The 25,764-nt window shown below is 46.3% G+C and overlaps 1 protein-coding gene across 3 annotated transcripts in view; it reads left to right on the forward strand.

Moving 5' to 3' along the window:
• SRGAP3 (SLIT-ROBO Rho GTPase activating protein 3) overlaps positions 1-25,764 on the forward strand; it is a gene marked incomplete at both ends in the record, with an annotated part of 250,892 nt that overhangs the window by 124,139 nt on the left and 100,989 nt on the right. For all 3 annotated transcript variants that reach the window (XM_082847212.1, XM_082847211.1, XM_082847213.1), the window contains one exon: positions 11,799-11,961. In XM_082847212.1, the coding sequence (XP_082703338.1) occupies positions 11,799-11,961 (163 nt within the window). The remainder of the gene's footprint in view (positions 1-11,798; positions 11,962-25,764) is intronic.

Raw genomic sequence — 25,764 nt, forward strand, 5'->3', positions numbered from 1 at the left:
ATGGAGGTATGTACACAACACAGTTGGGTGTTTTAGGGGCACATTTCTGTAGTGTGAAGGCTTGTCAGACCGGATCAGTGTTCCTCAGAATGAGGGAGGGATCATCGATAGCACGTGTGCCATAAATAGTGACTGATCTTTTCAGTTCTCTTTCAGTCTTTGTGGTTATAGTTTGGTTCTAGTGTGTTGCTAACACCTCTCTAACCCTCCATTTAACAAACAGACAGCAGATCTTGGGTATCAGCTTCTGCCTAGGATTCAGTGATACTGTTTGGAACTTACTTTTTTCCAGTAACCTTCTATTTAGGGCAAGTAAAGCTGGTTTTTAAATTTTTATTTTAACTAAGACTAGGGAGAGTCCTCTTTGTAAATAAATCCATTTAAGTAAAAAGAGACACTCAACAGGGAGGTATGAAGTATGGTGGTGTGCAGGATGGCAGAAATCCTGAAGCCAACATGAGATACCCCAAGGGCCCCTGCCAGCTCCTCCTGGAAAGTGAACATCTTTCATCTCCACCCTCTTCATCCCCCACCTTTGTTTTCATTGCTGGGAGGGATTTTAAGGCAGGAGGGTCAGCCCCTTGAGTGGTCTTTGCAATGGCTACAGCCCCTTATCCTCCTTCCAGTTTTTCCTTCTGGGGCCTCTCCAGATCCTACACCCAGTTTCCTGGAATCCTCAGAGACTGTAATCAGCAACTTCCAAATATTAATATTAACCAGGACGTGATTTATTTATATTTGGATATGCTTGATACACATAGATATGTGTATATCATTTGAATTTTATTCTAAAAATGAAAATAGAAGTTGAAATAAAGATAAAATAGATGTTGTTGTAATTAACAAGCAGTGATATGCAGGGGTTTAGTTTTGACTCAGTTCCATTAGGCAAAGAGGACAATAATGATCTTCCAAGATTATACAGCACCTTACACTTTGCAGAGTGCCTTCCCAGCCTTTAGCTGCTTAAATCCTCCCAAGAGTCCTGGTGGGCTGAGGGAGTCAGGGAAGGTGTCATCATCCCCATCTGACAGGCAGAGGACCTGAAGGCCAGACAAGGTGGGCCTGGCTTAGGATCCCCGCTGGTTGGTGAAAGAACTGACCGGAGGAACTGTGGGTCAGCGCCCTTCCTCTGCCGGGTGCTGCACGTACCACGTGATGCACCCATTTTGCAGGTGGATAAACCAAGGCAAAAGTTCTCACAGGGAAAGAGAAGATGAGGTTGGCCAGATGTTGCCTAATGAGGCAGGAATTTTTGTTCCAGTACCAAGAATACATTCAGCGAGTCAAAAGGGAGCTCAGGAGTGCTGCTGGACCAGACCCAGTGTGCCATCACTTTGAGGTGTGAGGACTGATCCTCAGGGTGGAGGGGGCGTCTCCGGACCATTGGCACTGGGCCTTGAAGTACACATAAGGGTTTACTGGGGGAGAAGGTAGTAATGGGAGGAGGAAAACCAACATTTATAGCAAACCTACCATGGGCTGTATGGTCACATACATCAGTCAATGGATTTTCCCAATAGCCAAGTGAGGTGCTGGTGGCAATAATAGTGATGCCAGTAATAATGATTATTACTATTATCAGGCACTGGGTTTGATGCTGAGAGTGTCTTATGAATTACCTCATTTAATCCTTAAAGCACCACTGTGAGGTAGGCGTTATCAACCCTGTTTTACAGATAAAGAAAGAAAAGGTTTGACTAGCTTCCCAGTTCACCCAGCTGGTGAGGAGCAGAACTGGTATTTGAACCCCAGCCTGTGACTCCATAGCACCCAGCATGGGTAAGCAGAACCTGCTTCGGGCAGGTGACCCAGTGGATGTAGTTCTTCCCTTATGGAATGACTGTCTCAGGGCTGGTGTCAGCCAACAGCAGCTTCTAAGTCAGCAGATCTCAGCTTCATGAAGGGGCTGCCCTGCCCTGAAGCCTCACATCCACTGTTTGCCACCAGGTGACTCCCAGGCAAAGCCCCAAATTCTCCCCCCTCACCTGGACAGCTGCTCTGCCTCCCACCTGGCCTTCCCGCCCAGCGATCATATCACTGGACCATTCAAAACCTTCATTCAGCCTTGACCTTCGAAGTCCTTCGTGGTCTGGCTCCTCCCTTCCTGCCACCTTTTCACCATGCCCTGCATCACTGCTGCCCGAGCCCAAAAGAACTTCTTTCAGCCCCGGAACATCCATGTCTTGTCTGACCTCACAGCTTCACACTCAGCCTTCCGTCTGCCTGCAGGATATGTCTGTCTTTGTGTTTCCCATCCAGCAAACTCTTACCTGTGCTTCAAGCCCACTGCAAATGTTTCTGTGATAACCCATCTACCCTGAGGCAGAATGAGCCGCTCCCTCCCCCACTCCTCTGAGATCCCCTTCCTCACACAGCATAATATAGGAAACGTCTGTTACTCTCCCCTGCTCAGCATCCCTCCCTTCTTCTTTTGATAACAGGACCTAGATTTTCCTCTGGGGAATCATCCCTGAACAATGGTGAGCCTGTGACCAGCATTGTATCCTCTTGGCCACAGAGCTTTAATCTAGCGACCTGCAATCCAGGAGTTTTGGTGGAACAGGTCGGGAAAAGCCCTCTTTTTACTGGGATTACTAGCAGTCAGGATACTTTTGGTTTGAAGAGGGCCTGCCTGAGAGTGAGGCCAGTACAGAGAGAGGAAAGCAGAGCCAAATGATAGAGACCAGGTCCCGCTGACATCCTTTGAGCCCCTGGATGCAGCCATGCCCGAGGGCAACAACCTCCTATTCCTTTACATTTTTTTTGATTAAAATTTTTGATCCTGAAAATTTTTCTTCCTCCCATTACTACCATTTTTTGTTTAAGCCAGTCTGAAGTAAGTTTTTCCTTCACTTCAACTAAAGGTGTTCTGACCAATGGCCATAAGAATTCTTGGTTTGCCTTAAGTTCAACTACTAGATTGTGAGCCTTCTCAAGGCTCATCCAGTCATCTTTTTAATCCCCTGGGACTGGGCAGTGCCTATTAGCACATGGCAGATACTCAAAGGATATTAGAAGAGTGAGTGAATGAGTGAATGAATTAGAGTCTGCCAAGGTCTCTGGAGGGATACAGGGAAATATGAGAGGTGGTTCCTGCCTTCAAGGGGCTTATAGAATAAGTGATGACACAAGCCCACATGTGTGGAGGGCAACTGACGGGTGAGTTAAGCGAGAAGATAAAAAATGTCATCTGGAAGTAACTATACGAGGAGATTGAAATGAGTGGTTCAGACAGAACATTCTGTGGATCTCAGGTGATCCCTGGAGGAAAGGCCTTTGAAGTAGATTTTGCTGCGTGGAGTGAAGAGGGGAAGGCATTCCGAGCGAGTGAATGCACAGATGCGAGGTGGAGATGCGTGTGACCCAGGAAGAGTCCTTCCCAGGTTTCAGCAGCCTCACTTTCTTGTCTTTGAAGCTAGATACATAAAAGTGTAGAAAATAGCCATTCACTGTTTCCATTTTTGTGCTTCTTGTTAGGCTTTTCAAATAAATAAGTTGGGGAATTGGGGAAAAAATCCTTTGTCAGGTCACATGTATACATTTGGTTTTGAAATATATGGTTGCTCTTGTCACAGAGGTCTGAAAGGCCCCCACTGGCCACTCCGTCCCTCACGCATCCATTTGATGGCTGAGGCAGTAAAGCCTCAGACAGGTCGAGCCGCAAGCCCAAGAACACACAGCCAGTTAGCAGCAGAGCCATGCTCCCCAACTCCCAGTACAATAGACTCAGAAGCCTTGGGGGGCAAAAGATAGGTAAATGAAGAAACCCATTCCTGGTGCAGAGCTTCACCCACTGCCTGGAGCAGAAAGGGGGATGAGGGAGAGGGCTGGGCAGGCAGCAGATTGGGCCTTAAATGGGCTTTAAATGCTGGCGGAGGAGGTTAGACTTTATCCTCTGTGTCGTAGGTCCATTTGCTCCTCTGATGGACCACAGGAAAGATGCCCAAGTGACCATGTAAACTCTCCTCAGACTTCTGATCCACTTGGGGTAGTAGCCTATTAGGGGTTGAATTTTGTCCTCCAAAAATTCACATGTTGAAATCCTAAACCCCCAGTACCTCAGAGTGTGACCTTGTTTGGAAATAGGGTCTTTACAGAGGTAATCAAGTAAAGATGAGATCATTAGAGTGGGCCCTAATCCAACATGACTGGTGTCCCTATAATATAAAAAAAGGGGAATTTGGACATAGACACACATCCAGGGAAAACATCACGTGAACATGAAGGCAGAGATTGGGGTGATGTGTCTACATGCCACGGATCACCAAAGATGGCTGGAATACCAAAGATGGCCAGCATACCGCCAGAAGCTGAGGGGGGGACACGGAACAGAGGCTCTCTCACAGCCCTTAGAAGGAACCAACCCTGCTGACACCATGATCTCAGACTTCCAGCCTCCAAAACTGAGAGGCAATACATTTCTGCTATTGAAGTGACCCATCTGTGGTGCTCTGTTACTGAAGACTGGTGTCCAGCAGTACACAGCCCAGATGCTCATCCTGTCCCTCAAGGCCCTGGTCTATGCTGCCTCTGTGGCCTTGTCTCCACCCCTTGGACATCCGCTCTGCCCTCAGGAAGGCGCCCATGCACGCAGAGCCTTCACGTCGACTGCTGGGGATGCTCTCCCTTATCCCTAGGCCACTGTACAACCTACGCATTTTTCTGGTCCCACCTCATCCTTCTGGGCACTTTTCACCTGCCAGCTGACTGTGTGCCCAGACCTGCCTGACACCAGAGAAACAGTGGTGAAGAGGACAGATGTAAGCTGGAAAGGGGTCAAAGACAGAAACAAAAAGTAAATGAACAGGATGGATGTCAGGCGTGGTAGTGCTGTAATAACGATAAAATGGGGTGGTGTACTAGAGATCCAGGAGCCGCTGGGGGGCAGGGAAGGCCTCAATCAGGAGAAACATCTCAGCTAACGTCTCAGTGACAAGAAGGACCACCTCCACCTTCCCTGGGTGAGGTAAACCCCCCCCCCCGCCCCCCTCCGTTATAGACTCAGGAGGCACCATGCATTTCTCTCTCACAGCTCTTATCACCGACGCCATTTCCTGTCTACTTATGTGCTTATTTGATTGTCACCTGAGGCCCCTACTGGACTGTAAGCTCCATGAATCAGGGAGCATGACTCACTTTGCTTAGCACTGTCTGGCACAAAACATGGCACCCAGTTAATATTTTCAGAATTAATGATTCATGCGCCCAGCAAGGACAAGGAATTCCAAATCCTGATTGGGGCAACTTAGGTAGCAAGAGGTTAACCATACTTTTTGGGCCCCAGAACTAATTGAGGGAGTGCTTTTCTGAGCTTTGCTGGCAGCTACCCAAGCAAGCGTAGTGCAAGACCCTGGAATGTCTTGGAAGCGAGTGGGAAGCCAGAGGCAGGGACTTCGCGTCTTGGGGACGGGGTCAGCTGCAGGAGCTCCCCTCCCTCCCGGAGGGACCACCATCCCCGGGCAGTGGATTTGCATTCATCTGCATTTGGATGGGGCTCAACAGGCCTGGAAATGGGTTCTGTTTGCTAAGTGGAATTTTCCGGTGCCCAGCCAGAAGAAGAAGAAGGGAGAAGCTGGCTCACTGCTGATTTCATTTTCCCAACTCACCAGCTTGGCGAGGCCTCGCTCCTCTAGCTGCAGTTGCTTGGATCCTCGTACCCAGCTCCCCTAGCCAAGGAAAGAAAGCTGTGACTCACCAGAAATTTTCGTTGCTGTTTTCTGGCTGTAAAAAGTAAAATACATACACATCTATGTGAAAGTTCTCAATTATACCTTAGCTCAGCAGCTTCCACCTGCTCTGTGGACACAGGGATGCAAGACTGGAAAAGGAGAAAAGCCCTCAAGATGTGCCTTAGAGGACAGAACGCCTGCCCAGGTTCATTTTGGCATCTTCCAGAAGTGTGGCTGCAGCAGGCAAAATGGCTGCTAGCATGGAGAGCTGGATCTCAGGTCAAAGGGGTCCTGTTTTCAAAAGGGACAAGTAACCTCCTGAAAAGAGAAGGCCGGTGTCCAGCTCTGCCATACGTGGCCTGGATGCTTCTTCCTGTGGTCCCGGTACAATCCAGATGGCCCGTGGGATGGTGATCAGTGCGCTGGCCGGAGCCCTCGGGACCTCGCACCTGCCCCTCTTCTGCCTTGCTCCCCGGGCTCTAGCCACACTGGCCTTCATTCGGTGCCTTAAATGCACCGAGCTCCCTGCCCCGCAGTGAGCCTTTGCCCATTCTGTTCCCTCTGCCTGGAATCATTACCCACAAGCCCACTCTCCTGGCCCCTTTACCTGCCTCCCCCATCTCTTCCTTTAGAGCCTAGCTGAAAGGCCCCTTCCTTAGGGACACTTTAGAGACCCCCGAAATCCGGCCAGGTCCCCTCGATATGAGTCCTCATGCACCATGCTCTCCTTTCTGGCACTTTCTGTGGCTGTGACTCCATCCACACGTGCTGAACTCTCTGAGGGTTATGTGTCTCCCCCACTGGACTGTAAGCTCCGTGGAGGCAGGAGCTGTGTCTGTTGCGCTCCATGTCATGTCCCTGGGGACTGGTCCATGTGAAATATGCAATAAGAATGTATCGAGTGGGGGAACTGCTGAATGACCCTGGAGCTTTTTTCTGGTGTTTAACACCAAGGTTGACAATATGGTCTAAGTAGGCAGGCCACAGGGGTTAAGAGACCTGCATATAGTCACACAGGCAGTATGGACTTAGGGGTACCCCTCCCCCCCCAAGTCCAGGTGTCTTTCTGTTTCATCGTGTCTTTCTGTCTCACCATGCTGGGCCCCATCTGTGGCCTTCCCTCTTCTTTCTGACATGGTGAGAGCCAGGTACCATTGTGGCCAAGGCCACAGATGGCAGCTCTCCACAGAGCGGTCAACTCCACCCTGACCCTGGCTGTGGACAGCCGTGTTCACCCCGGTCTTTTAGTTTACAAGTGAGCTGCCCCACACGAGGGGAGCCAGGGCTGGGAGAAGATGGGGAGAGCAGAAGCAGCCTCCCGTGCTGGAGTGGACCCAGAGGATGGACCTGCTGGTTGCACGGCAGGCCTGGGACAGTGTCTGCAGAGGATGGGCTGGCACATCATCCCCATTGTAGGCCTCTTCCAGCTCACCAGGGCAGGAGGAGCGCAGCCCTGCCCCATCCCTCCAGCTGCAGCCTCGACAGGCCTCCTGAGAATTTGCCTTTTCTGCCACGTGGTGGTCACGTGCATTTGTAAAGAGTTCCAGGTCATTCCATGGTTTCAAATATCATCCAAGTGCTTGTTGCCGGCGTCCACATTTACCTCTCTAGCCCAGATATCGCCTTCTGAGTGTTCCACAAGCCCTTTAGACTCGCCGTCTTCAAATAAAACTCATCGCCTTCCCTCCCTACCCTGCCCCTGTAAATGTTCCTCATCTCCGTAAATGCTACCCCTGCTCTCAGGCACCCAGCCTGAAAGACTTGGAGTCATTCTGAGCATCTTCTTTTCCCTCCCAACCAGTTAATCTTAGGGTCCAGTCAGTTTACCACCTAAATGTTTCTTGAATCCCTCAACTTCCCTCTTGGCCCCCTCAAGCCCATCCTCCACGCAGTAGCCAGAGTGAGAGTTTGAAAGTGGAATTTTATCCTTTCACTCCCCTGCTCTAAACCCCTCAGTGGCTCCCCGCCAACCTCAGGATGAAGCTCAAACTCTCTACTGGGACTTAAGGCCCTTAACTATGTGGCCTCTTCCTAATTCTCCAACCTTGTTTTTCACTCTCCCCCCATCACTCCAGGACGTGATGCTTGAGCCCCCTTGACTATGTTTGACTCACCAACCTGCTCTCTCTAGGCCTTTGTTCATCATATTTCTCCACCTAGAAAGCTCTCCACTGTCAAAGTCCATTCCAGCCTTTAGTTCTCAGTCTAGAAAGTGCTTCCTCCAGGAAGCCATCCATACTCACCCCTCCGCCAGATCTGGGCGAGGGGGCCTCCTCTGCCCCATAGTCTCCTTCCCATCACTACATTTATGAGGCTGTATCATCATCTTCTGCTTCCTTGTGTGTCTCCCTTACCCGAATGCAGCCTTGTGGAGCAGGGTCTTGCCTGCTGTGGTTACTGCTGCATCCCCAGCCCCTCGCCTGCCTGGCACGTACACACAGAGACAGACAATGAATGAATGAAAGCCTGAATGAACCAAGGCCTCATCTCCTCAGCAGCCACTCACTTTAGCTTGACAAGTCCTTGGTTGCTTTCGGGTAACTCTCCCCTCCTTGCCTCTGCTCCTTCTGCCGCCCCTGTAATCCCGTCTGCGTCTGTGTTGCCTCCTGCCCACAGCTGCTGATAAGGAAAGCGCCTCCTTTCCACTCTTTCTCTTACCCAGTCTCTCCCTGGCCAGGTGACCTAATTAATGGTCCCCAAGCTGTCCCAGCACTTTTGCACCCTTTCAAGACCTTTTTCCTTTCCCCTGAAACTTACCTTCTGGCTGTGACTTCCATAAATTTTGCACATTTAATTCCCTGATGCTGTTCAATTCTTGCATCCCAGGCTGAGCTCAGCCCCTGAAGTAATTTAGGTAACAGCTCAATTATCTCATCTCTCCTTTCATCTTTGCATTTCCATCGCCACCTAGGAAGCTGTGGAAATGGGATGTAAAGTATTTTCTGCCCAAACCCACTTCTCCCCTTGCAGTTCTTATCTTGGTTCATGTCATCAGCATCCAACCAGTTGCCTGAGATCCAAATCTCAGAATCACCATCCACTTCCCCCTCCCCCACCCCCTCTCTATTTCCAGGAAGTCTCCAAGATTCTCTGCTCTCTTGGTGAGGAGTCTCTTAAATTCACCCTTCTCTGGCCACCATCCAGGCCTTCATCATCTCTCTTTTCCTGGACTAGGGTCACCTCCTGACTGGTCCTCCTGCCTCCAGCCCCACACCTCTGCCCACACCCATCCAGCCCTCCACTCATCCACCTGTTCATCCATCCACCCGTCTGTCCACCCAACAAGCCACCCACCCACCAACCCATCCACCCACCCACTCATCTGTCCATCATCCTCCAGTCTGCCCGCAATGATCTTTCCAAGACACACACTGGTTAGATCATGCCTCTGCTTAAATAACTTCCATGACTCCCCACTGCCTACAGCAGGCATTCTTAACCCTGGATGCACATTAGAATCTTATAGAGAATGTTTTAAAAATACCAAGGTTCTACCCCCAGAGATTCTGACTTAATTGGTCTTGGGTGGGGCCTGGGTCTTGGTGTTTTTTAAAAGCTTCCCAGGTGATTTTAGTGTGCAACCTGGGTTGAGAACAATATGGCCTAGATGATAAAATCCCAACTCATTAGGCTGGTGTTCGATTCCCCACAATCAAACCTTTCACCTGTCTCCCCATCCTTATGTCCTCCCCTAACACGCTCACAATTCTAGCTCTGCCGAGCTGCTTCTCTATCTTTGTATCCACAGGTCCCTCTGCCTACAATTCCATCTCTCTGCCCCTCTATTTGGAAAACTCGTACCTATTCTTCCAAGACCCAGCACAAATGTGACCTTTTCTGTTGGGTTTCTCTTCTACAGCACCTACTACATGTCAGGCACATTGCTGGGCACTGGATATGGTGACTAAGACAGAAACAGTTCCTGCTTTCACAGAACTTTGAGTAGGGTGATGGGTGGGGAGTGGAAACTCCTTAAGGCAGAATTCTCAAACCTGAGAGTGCATCGCAATCCTCTGGAGGGCTGGTCAAAACACAGGTGCTGGTCCCACCTCCAGGATTTCTTATTAAGTGGTCTGGAGTGGCCCCGACAATTTACATTTCCAACAAATTTCAAAGTGAAGCTGATGCATCTGGGCTGGGGACCACCTCTGAGAGCCGCTGCTCTAGAGCGAGGTCCTCCGAGGCACACTCTCCAGGGAGTATCATTTAAGCCAAGACTCAGAGGAAGAGAGAAGAGCAGGGGCTCACACATTCCAGATGGCACAGCGTGCGTGAAGACCCCAGGCGGGAAGAAGCTGGCAGGAAAGCAAAAGGGCCTGTGTGACGGGGACGTGGAGTGGGCTCCGCGTTTTCTGCAGCTTCTTGCGCAGAACGGGTGCTCTGCATGTTTCTATCCCAGCGCTTCAGCACCTTCCACTGTAATCCTTCTGCCTCAGCCACCTCATTAGGAGCCCCTCCGAGGCAGGTCTGTGTCCACGCTCACCCAGAGCCCACCTGAGACCTGACACGGAATAAATGCTGAGGGATTTGGGCTGGGCTGTTGGATTTCAGTGTTCTGGCCTTTTCTCTAGGCTATAAACAAAGGAGAAACTGCTTCGTTTCTCTTACAGCATAATGTCTCCTCCATTTTCCTTAGAGGTCTCTAACATATCCATCCTCTCTCTCAACCAAATTCCTTTCTCCCAAATTCCGACTACCTGGGCAGATTTTTAAGCCCGTTTGGTGACAGAAAGAAAAGTCAACTGGCCTCTCCTCACCTATCCTTCCCAAGCCCAGGGTTTGGGTGCAGTGAGGGGTGTACGTGCTGTGGCTGCCCAGAGGCCCTCAGGGCTACGCTTCCACTTGACTTTGGGAGGATGATGTGGTCAAAGCGGAAGTCAGCAGAATTCCCTTCCTCAGAAACACTGATCGTGGGAGGCCGCATTTCCTCAGAGAACCATGGCCGGCCCCCTGGGGGAGCCAGGCAGGCCTGGGGGACTGGACCTTGAGCCAGTCACCCTAGGTGGTGGATGGCCCTCTGCCCCAACATCACCTTCCTGCCTTGGAAAGTGGAGGAAGGGTCTTAGGTCAAGTACACATGCCAGATGCCCCATGTGGCAACGTGGGATTATTGGTTTGATTTTGGTTTCTGATTGTCCTTTACTGTCTTCCTGGACACTATATACACTTTATTGAGACTAACAGAGAGGTCTTTGGTAAAGCACAGAGAAGAGAGATATCCCCCATTTCATTTTGGGAAATATCCCATTTCCCAAGTTTCGGGAAACACTGGTGCATAGATCTGTGGTTCTCAGACTTGCGTGGGAATCAGCAGCTTGGAGGGCTTGTTAAAACCCAGATCACCGGGTCACCTCCAGAGGTTCTGATTCAGCAGGGCTGGAGTGAGGCTCAAGAGCCTGCATTTCTTATAGGCCCCAGGCGATGCTGCTGCTGGTCTGGGGACCCCAACACTTTGAGAACCCCTCTTTTAGCGTAATGCCCAGCTAGAGGACACTAAGAATGTGTCAGTCCTTGAAGGACAAAGATTTGTCTTGTGTGTACTTCACTCAAAAGCAGATTTCCTTAGGCTGTCTTCCCAAGTATAGAACCTGAAATCCTCCAGGCCCTCAGCTCCATTGAGGGGCAAAGGAATGTGTTTCCAAGAGGCTAAGAGACCAGGACTGACCCTGGAGGAGGACAAAAAGGTTAAGAGCCTGAGGGACCCCCAGGGGTTGGGGGAGGCAAGGAGGAGAAGGAAAGGGTCCATTTTTTGTTCTTTCCCCTGGATATTTCTAGAACTCATACAAGAATTTCAAGCACAACTGGTTTAGTATTTCTTAACTCCAGGGAAGACAGCTTCCTCTCAGAAGGGAGAGATACATGTAGCAAGTGCTACATCCAGTGGGAGAGTAGGACGGGATAGGACTTCTAGTTCAAAGACCTGGGTTTTGGCCCCAGCACTGCTCTGTGACCTTGGGAGGATTGCTTCCTCATGGTCTCTGTTCCCCCAGCTGTTAAATATGTTATAATAAAACGAGTTTGAAAGGGCCCCATGAGGGTCAAAAGAGCCACGGTGGGTGACAACGTAGAACACTGTGTGGCTGGCAGTTTCAGTGGAGCCAACTTGAGCTGTCTTGGTTTCCACAGGAAGGACCAATATCTCCTCTCGCCCGTGAACTGTTGGTATCTAGTCCTGCATCAGACCAGGCGGGAGAGCCGAGACCATGCCACCCTCAATGACATCTTCATGAACAATGTCATCGTTCGCCTCTCCCAAATCAGCGAGGATGTCATCAGACTCTTCAAAAAGGTGGGTACTTGGGCCACCCGAGTTTCTGCCCCAGGCTGGCCTTGGCAAGACAGCCAGCCACGGTGGGGTGTGGTCTGGGGACATGGGACCAGGGGTCAGGCATGTTGAAGGGTGCGGGGTGCTGAGGCCTGGACTTGGCACCGCAGACCCTGAGTTTGAGTCCTGGATGTGGCTGGGGGGCTCAGCCACTTCAGCAACCACCATCACCACAAAAATAAAAACCTTTGCATGGTTAGGCAAGTAGTACACTCATTGTAGGAGATTAGAAAACATAGAGATGAGCTCACACTTATATAAAAAATAAAATTCAAACAAACACTTAGAAATTAACGTCACCTGAAATGCTGTCACTCAGCCATAATCACTTTGGTTGTCATAGGAACTTCTTTATATGTACATATGTAAATACATTTTCTATGAGTGCTGATTTTATACACTTTCTAGAATATGTATGTACTTTTTCCAAATGAGATCAGACTGCATATACGATTTTACTCTCTGCTTATGTCACCTAACAAATTATATAACACTGGATTACAAAATTTTCCCATATCAATAAATATAATTCCACAACATTTTGAAAGATTGCATAGTATTTCATCATACAGATGTACCCTAGTTTATTTAACCAATCCCTTATTGTTGAACACTTCAGTGATTTCCATATTATTATAAATACTGCTGCTGTGAGCTTCTTTTATATACACCTTTGTCACATTCACTGCTATTTTTTTAATTGAAGTATAGTTTATTTACAATATTCTGTTAGTTGTAGGTGTATAGCATAGTGATTCAGTATTTTTGTAGACTGTACTCCATTAAAAGTTATAAGATAATGGCTATATTTCCCTGTGCTGCACAATATATCCTTGTTGCTTATTTATTTCATTTATTGTAGTTTGTGTCTCTTAATCCCATACCACTAATTTGCCCCTCTCCCTTTTGGTAACCAGTAGTTTGTTTTCTATATCTGTGTGTCTGTTTCTGTTTTGCATATACATTCATTTGTATTGTTTTTTAGATTCCACATATAAGTGATGTAATATAGTATTTGTCTTTGTCTGACTTACTTCACTAAGCATAATATTCTCTAGGTCCATCCACATTGCTGCAAATAGCAGACTTTCATTCTTTTTTTATGGCTGAATAATATTCCACTGTATATGTATATATAGATATACCACATATACTTTATCCATTCATCTGTTGATGGGCCATTGCTACTTTCTTTTTTTCTTTAACATCTTTATTGGAGTATAATTGCTTTACAGTGGTGTGTTAGTTTCTTCTGTATAACAAAGTGAATCAGCTATACGTATACATATATCCCCATATCTCCCCATATCTCCTCCCTCTTGTGTCTCCCTCCCATCCTCCCTATCCCACCCCTCTAGGTGGACACAAAGCACCGAGCTGATCTCCCTGCGCAATGCAGCTGCTTCCCACTAGCTATCTGTTTTACACTTGGTAGTGTATATATGTCCATGCCATTCTCTCACTTCGTCCCCGCTTACCCTTCGCCCTCCCCGTGTCCTCAAGTCCATTCTCTATGTCTGCGTTTTTATTCCTGTCCTGCCCCTAGGTTCTTCAGAACCTTTTTTTTTTAGATTCCACATATATGTGTTAGCACATAGTATTTGTTTTTCCCTTTCTGACTTACTTCACTCTGTATGACAGCCTCTAGGTCCATTCACCTCATTACAAATAACTCAATTTTGTTTCTTTTTATGGCTGAGTAATATTCCATTGTATATATGTGCCACATCTTCTTTATCCATTCATCTATTGATGGACATTTAGGTTGCTTCCATGTCCTTCCTATTGTAAATAGTGCTGCAATGAACACTGCGGTACATGACTCTTTTTGAATTATCGTTTTCTCAGGGTATATGCCCAGTAGTGGGATTGCTGAGTCATATGGTGCTTCTATTTTTAGTTTTTTTAAGGAACCTCCATACTGTTCTCCATAGTGGCTGTATCAATTTACTTTCCCACCAACAGCTCAACAGGTTCCCTTTTCTCCACTCTCCAGCATTTATTGTTTGTAGATTTTTTGATGATGGCCATTCTGACCAGTGTGAGGTGATACCTCATTGTAGTTTTCTGATTTGCATTTCTCTAATGATTAGTGATGTTGAGCATCCTTTCACGTGTTTGTTGGCAATCTGTATATCTTCGTTGGAGAAATGTTTATTTAGGTCTTCTGCCCATTTTTGGATTGGGTTGTTTGTTTTTTTGATATTGAGCTGCATGAGCTACTTGTATATTTTGGTGATAAATCCTTTGTCAGTTGCTTCATTTGCAAATATTTTCTCCCATTCTGAGGGTTGTCTTTTGGTCTTGTTTATGGTTTCCTTTGCTGTGCAAAAGCTTTTAAGTTTCATTAGGTCCCATTTGTTTATTTTTGTTTTTATTTCCATTTCTCTAGGAGGTGGGTCAAAAAGGATCTTGCTGTGATTTATGTCATGGAGTGTTCGACCTATGTTTTCCTCTAAGAGTTTTATAGTGTCTGGCCTTACATTTAGGTCTTTAATCCATTTTGAGTTTATTTTTGTGTATGGTGTTACCGAGTGTTCTAATTTCATTCTTTTACATGTAGCTGTCCAGTTTTCCCAGCACCACTTATTGAAGAGGTTGTCTTTTCTCCATTGTATACTCTTGCCTCCTTTATCAAAGATAAGGTGACCATATGTGCATGGGTTTACCTCTGGGCTTTCTATCCTGTTCCATTGATCTATATTCCTGTTTTTGTGCCAGTACCATACTGTCTTGATTACTGTAGCTTTGTAGTATACTCTGAAGTCCAGGAGCCTGATTCCTCCAGCTCCATTTTCCTTTCTCAAGATTGCTTTGGCTCTTCGGGGTCTTTTGTGTTTCCTTATGAATTGTAAAATTTTTTGTTCTAGTTCTGTGAAAAATGCCATTGGTAGTTTGATAGGGATTACATTGAATCTGTAGATTGCTTTGGGTAGTATAGTCATTTTCACAATGTTGATTCTTCCAATCCAAGAACATGGTATATCTCTCCATCTGTTTGTGTCATCTTTGATTCCTTTCATCAGTGTCTTATAGTTTTCTGAGTACAGGTCTTTTACCTCCTTAGGTAGGTTTATTCCTAGGTATTTTATTCTTTTTGTGGCAGTGGTAAATGGGAGTGTTTCCTTAATTTCTCTTTCAGATTTTTCATCATTAGTGTATAGGAATGCAAGAGATTTCTGTGCATTAATTTTGTATCCTGCTACTTTACCAAATTCATTGATTAGCTCTAGTAGTTTTCTGGTAGCATGTTTAGGATTCTCTATGTATAGTATCATGTCATCTGCAAACAGTGACAGTTTTACTTCTTCTTTTCCGATTTGGATTCTTTTTATTTCTTTTTCTTCTCTGATTGCTGTGACTAAAACTTCCAAAACTATGTTGAATAATAGTGGTGAGAGTGGGCAACCTTGTCTTGTTCCTGATCTTAGTGGAAATGGTTTCAGTTTTTCACCATTGAGAACGATGTTGGCTGGGCCACTGCTATTTTCTTAAGATCTGTTTCTGTAACAGGAATTTTAGGGTCAAATTTTTCTCATTTGTTTGTCTATCTAATGAGGTTAAGATCATCTGCTTCCCAGGGGCAGTATGAGGGTTAAATGAAATGGTGCAAGTGAAGGAGGTGGGTATTATTGAGAAGTGTTTCAGGATATGGTCTTTGGGTCCACAAGTCTTAAATTTCTGGCTTCATAATCCTGGTTCCATTGTTTATTAGCTGTGTGTCTTTGGGTTTGTTACTGAAACTCTCTGAGCCTGTTTCCTTATTTGTGAAATGGGGATAGAAATACCCACAGGGCAGTTGCTTGGGTTAAGAGGGTTATTAGTCCCAAGTAAATCATGGAAAGCAGCGCCTGTCACTAAGTGCTCAGGAAAGCTGGCTATTATAATACGAGTGTAAGAGACTATTACTACTAAAATGATCCAGCTCATCTGTTCTTGCCAGGCACCAGTTTTAGGGAAGAGGTGACCTGGGATTGCTAGTCACACAGAGGAAGAAGACAAGTTGGTTTGAAATATAGTCATCTCTCCCTGGTCTGTATGTGGATTGTCCACTTTGAGGATGACTTCTATTGCAAAATTGTTACTGCAGGCTAATTCCCCGCCCCCCCCCCCCCCCCCCCCAGCCACACAATCTGCTCTGGTCTCCTCCTGGGGCTGTGTTTATGAAGTGTAGTCTAAGTTTAATATTTGTGTAAGCAAACATAATTAGAAAGGTAAATACAGTGCAATAAAAAAAAAAATTCACATAGTGCTTTGCAAAGCCAAACTGAAGGGATTCAGATTGCTTGGTCCCATCACAAGCCCCCGCCTGCTGCTGCCACTGTCACATCTTTTTTTCTGGGTGGGAGGGACTCACAGAGAAAGGGTCATCTGGGCCTTTAGGAAATGAAGGATCTTTTCCTGAGCTGAGCCCTGGGACAAGTGAGATAAATCTTTTCAGCTCTCATTTAGGCTGACAGCAGCCTCACTTGTGATGGAGGTTAACAGGGCGGAAAATAATGAAAAAAGGTCTACAGCTGAGCTTCTGGCTGCCTTGTTACCAGCTCTGTGCCTGTGGAACAAAGGAAATGACCCGGCCCCTCTGGGCCAAGAGAGAGCTGGGGACGGGGCCTGACTGGCTGATTTAGCACAGCGTGGCCCCGTTGTGTCACATCAGTTATAGATGATCTCAGCCCTGAGCCCTGCATCCTTATATAATAATAGTTCTGCAGACCTCAAACGACTGCAGGGGCTGGTCTCTGGTCAGACTGGGGAACAAGATCATCACTCAGCCCATTTTACAGATGAGAAGGTAAAGCCTGAGAATGGCCAGTTGTCATCACTTCCAGGAGGCAGCACGGCTGGGCTTTTGGAGTCTGTCTCAGAGCCACCTGTCACTGACATTGTGACCCTGCGTAAGTCTCTCTGAGCCTCAGTTTTCTCATCTGGGAAGAGGAGATGGTGACAGTGCCACACTTGGAGTGGGAGTCCTTCGCTATCTGACAAGTGACATTCTGTCACTGCCTCTGTAGGAGGTGGGAGTGGCTTCCAGGCCAGGTGTCCTTCCTGTGCCTGGGCCTGGGGCAGCTGGTCCACCTGCCAGCTCCTCAGTGGTGCAGAATGCTCTTTGACTTCATAACTCACCTTTTCCTGATTCTCCGTTTTCCCTTCTGCAATGCAGTGTGCTATGCCTGGAAGCAGCACTTCTCATTCCACAGTCATTCTAGGCTTCATCTGGGCAAATGGACTTGTGCATGCAGATGGCGGTTGCTTTAACTGTGAGATGTGGATCCACCAGAGCAGAATGGACTGGATGAGCTCTTAGCAGCCACCGTAGTGATCAGGACTCTTATGGTTGCAAACAACAGAAACGCAGCTCAGCTGGCTTGAGGGAGGAAAGGGAGCTTATTGGCTCTTCAGAGCCAAGACTGGCTTCAGGCATGGGGGCTTCAAGGGCACCAAGGGTGTTGTTAGAACCCAATCTCTCTGCAATTCTGCGCCAATTTTCTTTGTTTTCCAGTTTTTTGTTTTCTTTTGTTTTTAAGGAGGGGTGGGAGAAGGGCTCATGCATAGTCAGTCTCTCTCTCTGTGATGACCACATGGCCCCTGCAGCCCCAGGCTTACATCCTACCTGCTTCAAGTCCAGCGGAAAGTGAGAGGTCCCTTCTCCCAGAATTGGTTCTTACAGGCTCTGACTGGACCAGTGTGGGTCACACGAGTGCTCCTGAAGCTGGGCATACACTCAACTCCCCCTTATGCATAGGACAAAGGATGGCTGAGGGTGGTTCCCCAGGAAAAACTGGGTGCTCTTACAAGAAGGGTGAAATAAAACAATGGGTGTCCACTAGGCCTTCTGTTCCAGTCCTTTTATCATCCTCTTCATGAGCTGTCCTCTCCCTGCCAGGTCTCCCCCAATAATGGGCATTCGTTACCTTGCATTACATTTGGGGACAACCGAGACCAATAGAAAATTCTCCCCAATGTTGAGATGAAATCTTTCAGGGTTTCCACTCACAGGTCCTGTGGGCCACCTAGATCAATCCACATGGAAATCTATCAGGTACTCATGACCACACACCCAGGCCCTTCCCGCCTCTGGGTAAACATGCCAGGTTCCTTCAGTTGACCCCCGTGACTTGGCTTTGAGTTTTCTCTCCTCCTGGGTCAGGCTCCAGGGCTGCTCTGACTGGCATAAGTTAATATTCAGAACCACTCAGAACCCTCCAGAAAGCTCTGACCAGCTAAGAGGAGAGCAGGGCTGTCTAGACACTTTATTTCTAATAATGAAGCCTATGAAGGCACTTGCCTTTTTCATGATCGTCTCAGCGCATTTGACCCACTCTGAACTCTCAGCTCAAATCTCCAGAGGATTTTGTACCAAATGTTTTTTAATCTGTCCATGAATTCTTTCCTTGTGTTTTTTTATATTTGCCCTTTTAAAACTTCATTTTATTAGATTCTGGTCAAATGGGATCAAAGGCTCCGGACATGCAGGCTCAGCGGCCATGGCTCACGGGCCCAGCTGCTCTGCGGCATGCGGGATCTTCCCGGACCGGAGCACGAACCCGCGTCCCCTGCATCGGCAGGCGGACTCCCAGCCACTGCGCCACCAGGGAAGCCCTCAGTGTCCTTTTTTAAGCGATTTTTCAAGCAGCAATACGGTAACTTTTCCAAGAGTTTCCTCATTCCTCCTCTGTGGGAGAAGCCTGTTTTATAACCTCTCCATGTCTTCCTCCTCTGTGTTACTTTCTTCTACCTGTCAGTTCTTTGGCCCCGTGTTTGATTCTTCTCTACTTTCTTAACGGAGAAGGTGGAAAGTGGGGCAGAGGGTTGAGAATGAGTTCACAGTGGAGGTGATGCTTGAATTGGGTGTTGAAGGATGAATAGGAGTTTCCCAAGTGGGGAAAGGAGGTTAGGAGTTCAGTGTTAGGACAAAGGCAAGAGCACAGGGGACAGAGTGTCATGATGGGGGTCCACGGCACCTTGGAACGGAGGCTGCAAAATGGTGGTCCACAGCTGAATTTGGTTCTCAAGTGTAATCTGCTTGGCCCTCACTATGTTAAGAAAACTTCAACCAATATTTTACTTTATTTTATTTTATTTTTGCGGTACGTGGGCCTCTCACTGTTGTGGCTTCTCCTGTTGTGGAGCACAGGCTCCGGACGCACAGGCTCAGCGGCCATGGCTCATGGGCCCAGCCGCTCCGTGGTATGTGGGATCTTCCCAGACTGGGGCACGAAGCCGTGTCCCCTGCATCGGCAGGTGGACTCTCAACCACTGAGCCACCAGGGAAGCCCCTTTTTTTTTTTAATATTTTAAAATTGTGGGATTTTGCATAAAAATCAGAACTTTGTATTCCTCTTAAAAAACCAGAAGCTCTGACAGTACCAGAACAACATGGGGTCATTCTTGGCGGTACTTATCCAGAGCTGAGTAGCCGCTGGTCCTTCAGGCTGGGCACACTCGCTCCACTGCCTCACAGCCCCTGTGGGTTGTCTGGTGAATGACACCGATCCCTTTATTTTAGCTCCTTGGCCCTTTGTGCATTTGAGTTTGTGGCCTCATCTTTAAACACGATCTAACAGAGCTTCTCAAAGTCTAGCATCAGAATCACCTGGAGGGCTTGGTAAACATGGATTGCTGGGCCCCATGCCCACAGCTTCTGATTCACCAGGTTGAAGTGAGCCCTGAGATTCTGCATTTCTAACGAGTTCCCAGGCGCTGCTGATGCTGCTGATCTGGGGATCACACATGGGGAATGACTTGCCTAGTCCAACCTCCTGGTTTTACAGGTGAGGAAATGCAGGCCCACCTCTGGTAAGCACAGAATCCGGCCCCAGATGCAGGTTCTTTACTCCAGGTCCAGTCCTGAATCCACTGCCCCCCATGGTGCACCAACAGGGAGGGTCCATCTGCACCCTGCTTGCTCTCTCTTCCCGCCCCAACCGTTTCTGAGCTGGGCATTGAAGCCCATTTCATTTCCAGCCTCAGCTTCCTTAACAATAGCCATCCATTATTCTCTGCTCTGATGCCTGAAGAATTTAATTACTTGCCCCAGCCGTGGAGTGAGTTTGATTGTTGGAAGCTGTGGTATTCTGAAGGAAGCGCTAATGAGGAAAGACTCTTAGCAGAGAAGAGAGGGCATTCGGGGGGCTTGTGTTTGAAAGCAGCCATTCATTGTGTGGCAATAAGGGCTTGGTCTTCAGTGAGCTTTTTCGTTCCTGCCTTGAAGATGTCCGTCACATTTCATAAATAAATCAGGGCTTTTGTATCCAATAATTGCCTTGCTTTGTGACCAAGATCAAAAGCACCAATGGCCTTGGATTCAAAGCCAAGTTTATTTTTTATTTTTGGGTTGCAGGAGAGAGTGAGGGTTTGCATGCTGGAGGGTCCAGCTCTGATGCCTGCACAGAGAGAGTGAAGTGGGCAGACTGCCAGGGACGAGGAGCCTTCAGCCGTCTCCACTGTCTGCCAGGGAGACAAGTTGTGAACGCTCGCTCTGCTAGTTGAGGCTGCTGAGCTGGTCGCCATGTTCCCAACTCACTCAGCAGACGTGTATTAGTGCTTTTGTGACAATAGATAAGCAGTAATCATAGATAACAAACAATTAGTGAGTGCTTACTGTATGCCGGGCTCTGGGCTAAGCGTTCACTTCTTAAAGCCTTAGAGGAAGATGTTGTCATCACCCCCATTTTACAGATGAGGAAACTGATGCCTATAAAGGTGAAGCTGGGGTTTGAATCCAGATTTGTCTGACCCAAGAGCCCATGCTTAGTGGTAAAGGCAGGTGCTATAGAGGATGGAGAGATGAATCAGACACAGTGCCTTCCCTCAAGGAGCTGGCAGTGAACAATGGAAGTGAAGACAGATGTGCATCAGTGATGCAAATACAGCAGAAAGGGAAGTTGGTTCAGAGGGAGGAGGACTTCTAATCTGGGCTGGGGGGCACTTTGGAGAAGGTTTTATGTTGAGGATGCAGCATCTGAAGTGAATCTTGAAGTGAGGATTAGGATCTATGCCAGCTTGGGTTCCCAGGAAGCTGACTCTCAGACAGTGATTATGGTGCAGGGGTGTATTATCAAGTGTTCTTGGGGTCCCCACTGCAGAAGGAAGGGAGGGAGGCAGGATTCAGGGAATTTGCAAGAAAGGCCTCAAATGACTCCTTGGGGAGCTCTGAGGCTGGGGTGCCCCTTCTGAGTTGTCCTGGGTTGTGGCGAGGAAACTAGGCCTTTATACCCTCATGTTGCTCCTGGGAGGGCATGTGGCCTTGGGTAGGTGCCTCTTTGGTGAGGCACTTCCAAACAGGGCTGATAGCTGGGAGTGCCTGCCAGGAGCACTCCCCATAGCTGGGGGAATAAGTCCTCCAGTCCTGAAGGGGATCTGAGTGGTGCATTGCTGTGTCTCCAGTGGATATGCAGAGATCTGGGAAAAGTAGGAGACAGGATTCTAGACCAAAGCAAAGGCACATTGGCAGAAAAATCTGGGTCCCAGATCATGAGCAGGTCGGCCAGCATTGCAGTCTACTGCAGTGGTTAGGGGTATGGACAGACTGCGTAATCCCTGTTCTGCCATTTTCCAGATGTGTGAGCTCAACCTAATTCCTAAACCGCTGACTTTCAACATTTTAAAAAGGAAGCTAATAAAAAACCTCTTTCTTAGGGTTGTTGTAAGGATTAAAAAATGATGATATAAGATGCCTACCTGGTACACAGTAAGCAATCATTAAATATTAGTTATTATTAGGAGGATTATTGGGACTTCGAGAAAGAACATAGTGAGAATTAAGTTTAGAGGTGGGATGAAGGAACATTTAGGCACACAGGTTAAATAAAGGGTCAGAAATAAGAAAATATGCTCAGGAAACCACTCACTGATTAGTTCTAACTGATGGTGGTCTTGCTTTTTTTTTATAACCTTATTTCTTTTTCTTGCCTTATTATATCGATTTGGACCTCAATTGATATAGTGTAGAGGGAAATGGGAGAGAAATGGCATTCTTGTCTTTCTTTAAGTTTATTTTTTATCCAAGTATAGTTGATTTACAATGTTGTGTTAATTACTGCTGTACAGCAAAGTGACTCAGTTATACATATATACATTCTTTTTCATCTTCTTTTCCATTACGGTTTATCACAGGATATTGAATACTTTCTTGACTTTTAAAAAGCATGCTTTTATCTTTTCACCATTTAACTCTTAGCGAATTAGGAATAAATAGAAACCTCCTTAGTCTAATAAAGGGTGTTAACCGAAAACCACCAGTAAATCTCATACTTCCTGCTGAAGCATTCAGCAAGATGGCTGATTACAATATCAATATATAAAAATTAATAACATTCCTGTGCATACATTAGGGCTTCCCTGGTGGCACAATGGTTAAGAATCCACCCGCCAATGCAGGAGACATGGGTTTGAGCCCTGGTCCGGGAAGATCCCACATGCCACGGAGCAACTAAGCCCGTGTGCCACAACTACTGAACCTGTGCTCTAGAACCTGCAAGCCACAACTACTGAGCCCACGGGCTGCAACTACTGAAGCCCGTGCGCCTAGAGCCCATGCTGCGCAACAAGAGAAGCCACTGCAATGAGAAGCCTGCGCACCGCAACGAAGAATAGCCCCCACTCGCAGCAACTAGAGAAAGCCTGCGCACAACAACGAAGACCCAATGCAGCCAAAAATAAATAAATAAATTAATTTAAAAAAAAGAATCTAACAGAGCAGAAACTAAAGTTTAGAAAAAATGCATACATTAGAAAACAAGAATGATGGAAAATTAATGCCATTAATGCTATAAATTAGCTGCATCCTAGGAATTTTGATAAGTGATGTTTTCATTGTCATTCAGATATAAATATTTCATAATTTGCATTTTGCAATTTCTTCTTTGCCCCATAAATTTTTCAGAATTATGCATATTTTATTTCCAAAGATTTTCTTTAAAGCTTTCTACTTGCTTTAAATTTTTAACTTGATTACCCCATAAAAAGAAAATAAGGCCTGTAGGCTCTATTTTTTTGGTATTTGTTGGAGCATTTGCCTTATCAGATATGAAGACTTCCTCTTAAGTGATAGTCAGTAAAACAGGTAATATTAGACCAATGCTAAGTAAACTAACCGATGGTCCAGATCAGAGCCCAGAAACAAAGCCCGCCACAAATGGGAACACAGTATATGGCAGTGGTGCATTACAGATTAGGGGAAAGGATAGCCTGTTTAGTAAAGGATCTGATTCCACTGGTTGCTTGTCCATTTCTTATTATTTTTTAGGAACTGGTTTAAACACACACACACACACACACTTTTTCTTCCATATGGAATAAAATTAGACCTCTACCTTAGTTCCCAAAAATATATTCTAGATGGATTAAAGTGCTAAAGGTAAAAAACAAAACTTTAAAAAATTTTGGAAGAAAATGTAGAAGATTCTATTTAAAACCTTGGCGGGTAGGAAAAGGTTGCTTAAACATAAAACAAAAAAGCACACACCATAAAGGAAAATATTGATAAATTCCATTACATAAAGATTTTTTAAATCTTCTATACAACAACAACTGCAACAAATAAATAAGGGGAAAATACAGACCAGGCAAGGAAAAGATATTTGGCATGCATAGAATTAATAAAAGGTTAATAACCTGAATATAAAAATCAGCTCCCACAAATAAATTGGAAAAGGGCAAACAACCCAATAGGAACATGGGTAAAAGATATAAATAAGTCACAGAAAATGAAATTTAAATGGTTAAAAATATAAGAAAAGATGCTCATGCTTACAGGTAATCAGGAGAAGGTAAAATAAAAGAAAATGAGACACAGTTTGACTCCCATTAGATTGGTCAAATAATCCCAAGTGCTGGCAAGAATGTGGAGCAGCAGGGCCACTTGTGTCCTCCTAATAAACATGTAAATTGGTTCAGCCCCTTTGGAGAACACTGGGAGTGTCTTGTGACAGAGAAGGAAGAGGTACATACCCTGTATCCCAGCAGTTCCACTTCTAAGTACAACCTAAAATATTCTAGCGTATCTGCATACACACAAAACCTTGTGCAAGGAGGTTTTCTGCAATAGTGTTTGTAGTAAAGAAACAAAGGGAAATCACCTCAATGGCCATCGTGGAGGGACTGGTTAAATAAGCTATGGATAGTCACATGATGGACTGTTATACAATCATTTAGATGGAGGAACTAGATCTACGTAAAGCAATTGTGTATAAAAGTTGAAAACACAATGTTGGGTGAAGAAAGCAAGGTACACTATACTATTTTTATAAATGTAAAACTCAAACAGTTCATATTGTTTGTATTCTTAGATACCTGTCTGAAACAGAGCTATACAAAGGTGGACTGGCTAAGAATACACACCAGCTTCACAAGAGCTATTGAGGGATGAGGGAAGAAGGAAGGAGACAACGCTTCAGTGCTCTCTGTAACATTTTGCTTCCTAAGAGTGATTTTGAAGCAAAAATGGCAAAATTTTAATGGTTATCTAATTTGGGTGGCATATTCGTGGGTGTTTGTTATTGTTCTCTCTACTCTTCGGTGTGTTTTAAATATTGGAGTGCTGAAATTAAGTGGTGGAGTGGGGAAGGTAGGTTGGAGACAGATCAAGGGGGCCTTGGGTGTCAGAGTGGGAAGCTGGGCTTTATTTTTTAGGCAAAGAAGAACCACTGAAGGTTCTTGAGTAGGGGGTGTTGTGGCCAGAGCCAAATTTAAGGACGACTGATTTCGTGCATTTGATGGCTTTGAAAAGAGAGTTGCTGGACTCAGTTGTTATACATGTTGACTAATATACAAGTTAGTAGTGGAAGGTGACAGGGGCCTGGATCAGGGAGGTTGATATGGAAATAGAAAGGAATGAGTGGATAGGTGGATGGGTAGGTTCATGGGTAGATGGGTGGATGAGTGGATGGGTGGATGGGTGAATGGGTGGGAAGGTGGTGGATAGGTGGGTGGATACATAGGTATTCACAAACAATGCAAATAAAGTAGAAGATCAGATCATAAAATGACAAGGAGGTTAGAGAGATATCTCAGGTCAGTTATTCAGCAGGAATAAGTGATCAATAATGTTTTGAATCCAACAGATAAGCCTGACAACATCCATATTCACCTTGAAGAGAATGTAGAGGGGGAGAAAACAGCTCAAAACTGAGGGGCTTCTGGTTTTTGTAGCTATTGGTTTTTCAGGAAGACGGATTTGTCACGCTCGTTAGGATACAGAGACTCTCACTGTCCCCTGAGCCTATTGATGCTTATCTGTGAGAGATTTATATCCCCCAACTCTTGCCAAAAAAATGAAAAAAATCAGGGACATAGGAAAGATTATTCCTGAGTATGTTCTGCTTTCACGGAGACTCAGCCCAGCAGTCTACACTGTGTCCTTCTGCCTTGGCCTGGAAGCCAGGGGGTGGGGTCAGGACGTGGTCACAGAAAACAGGAGATTCTACAAAACGGAACTGGGTACTGTCTGGTGTCTGATATTGACGGTGACCTAAAGGAGAGCCTTTTAAATATCTGCATGCTTCTTATGGTAAGGCAGAGGAATATCCGTTTTATAATTATTTTGGAATGTTTGGGGGAAAAAATTCTAAAGGCACAGGGAGTCATAACTCTCCCAGCAACAGGGTGGAAGCAACAGAGTGGAATCGTTGAGAGAATCACATTTACTAGCTCTGTGATCTTGAGCAAATTACTCACCCTCCCTGAGCCTCTGTGTCCTAATCTTTAAAGTGGGGTTACAGTGGGGTTATATCCCATAGGCTGATATTAGGCTTACGTAAGGTACTG

Source organism: Leucopleurus acutus (genome assembly GCF_964270905.1).
Source record: "Leucopleurus acutus genome assembly, chromosome: 10".
Lineage (NCBI taxonomy): Eukaryota > Metazoa > Chordata > Mammalia > Artiodactyla > Delphinidae > Leucopleurus > Leucopleurus acutus.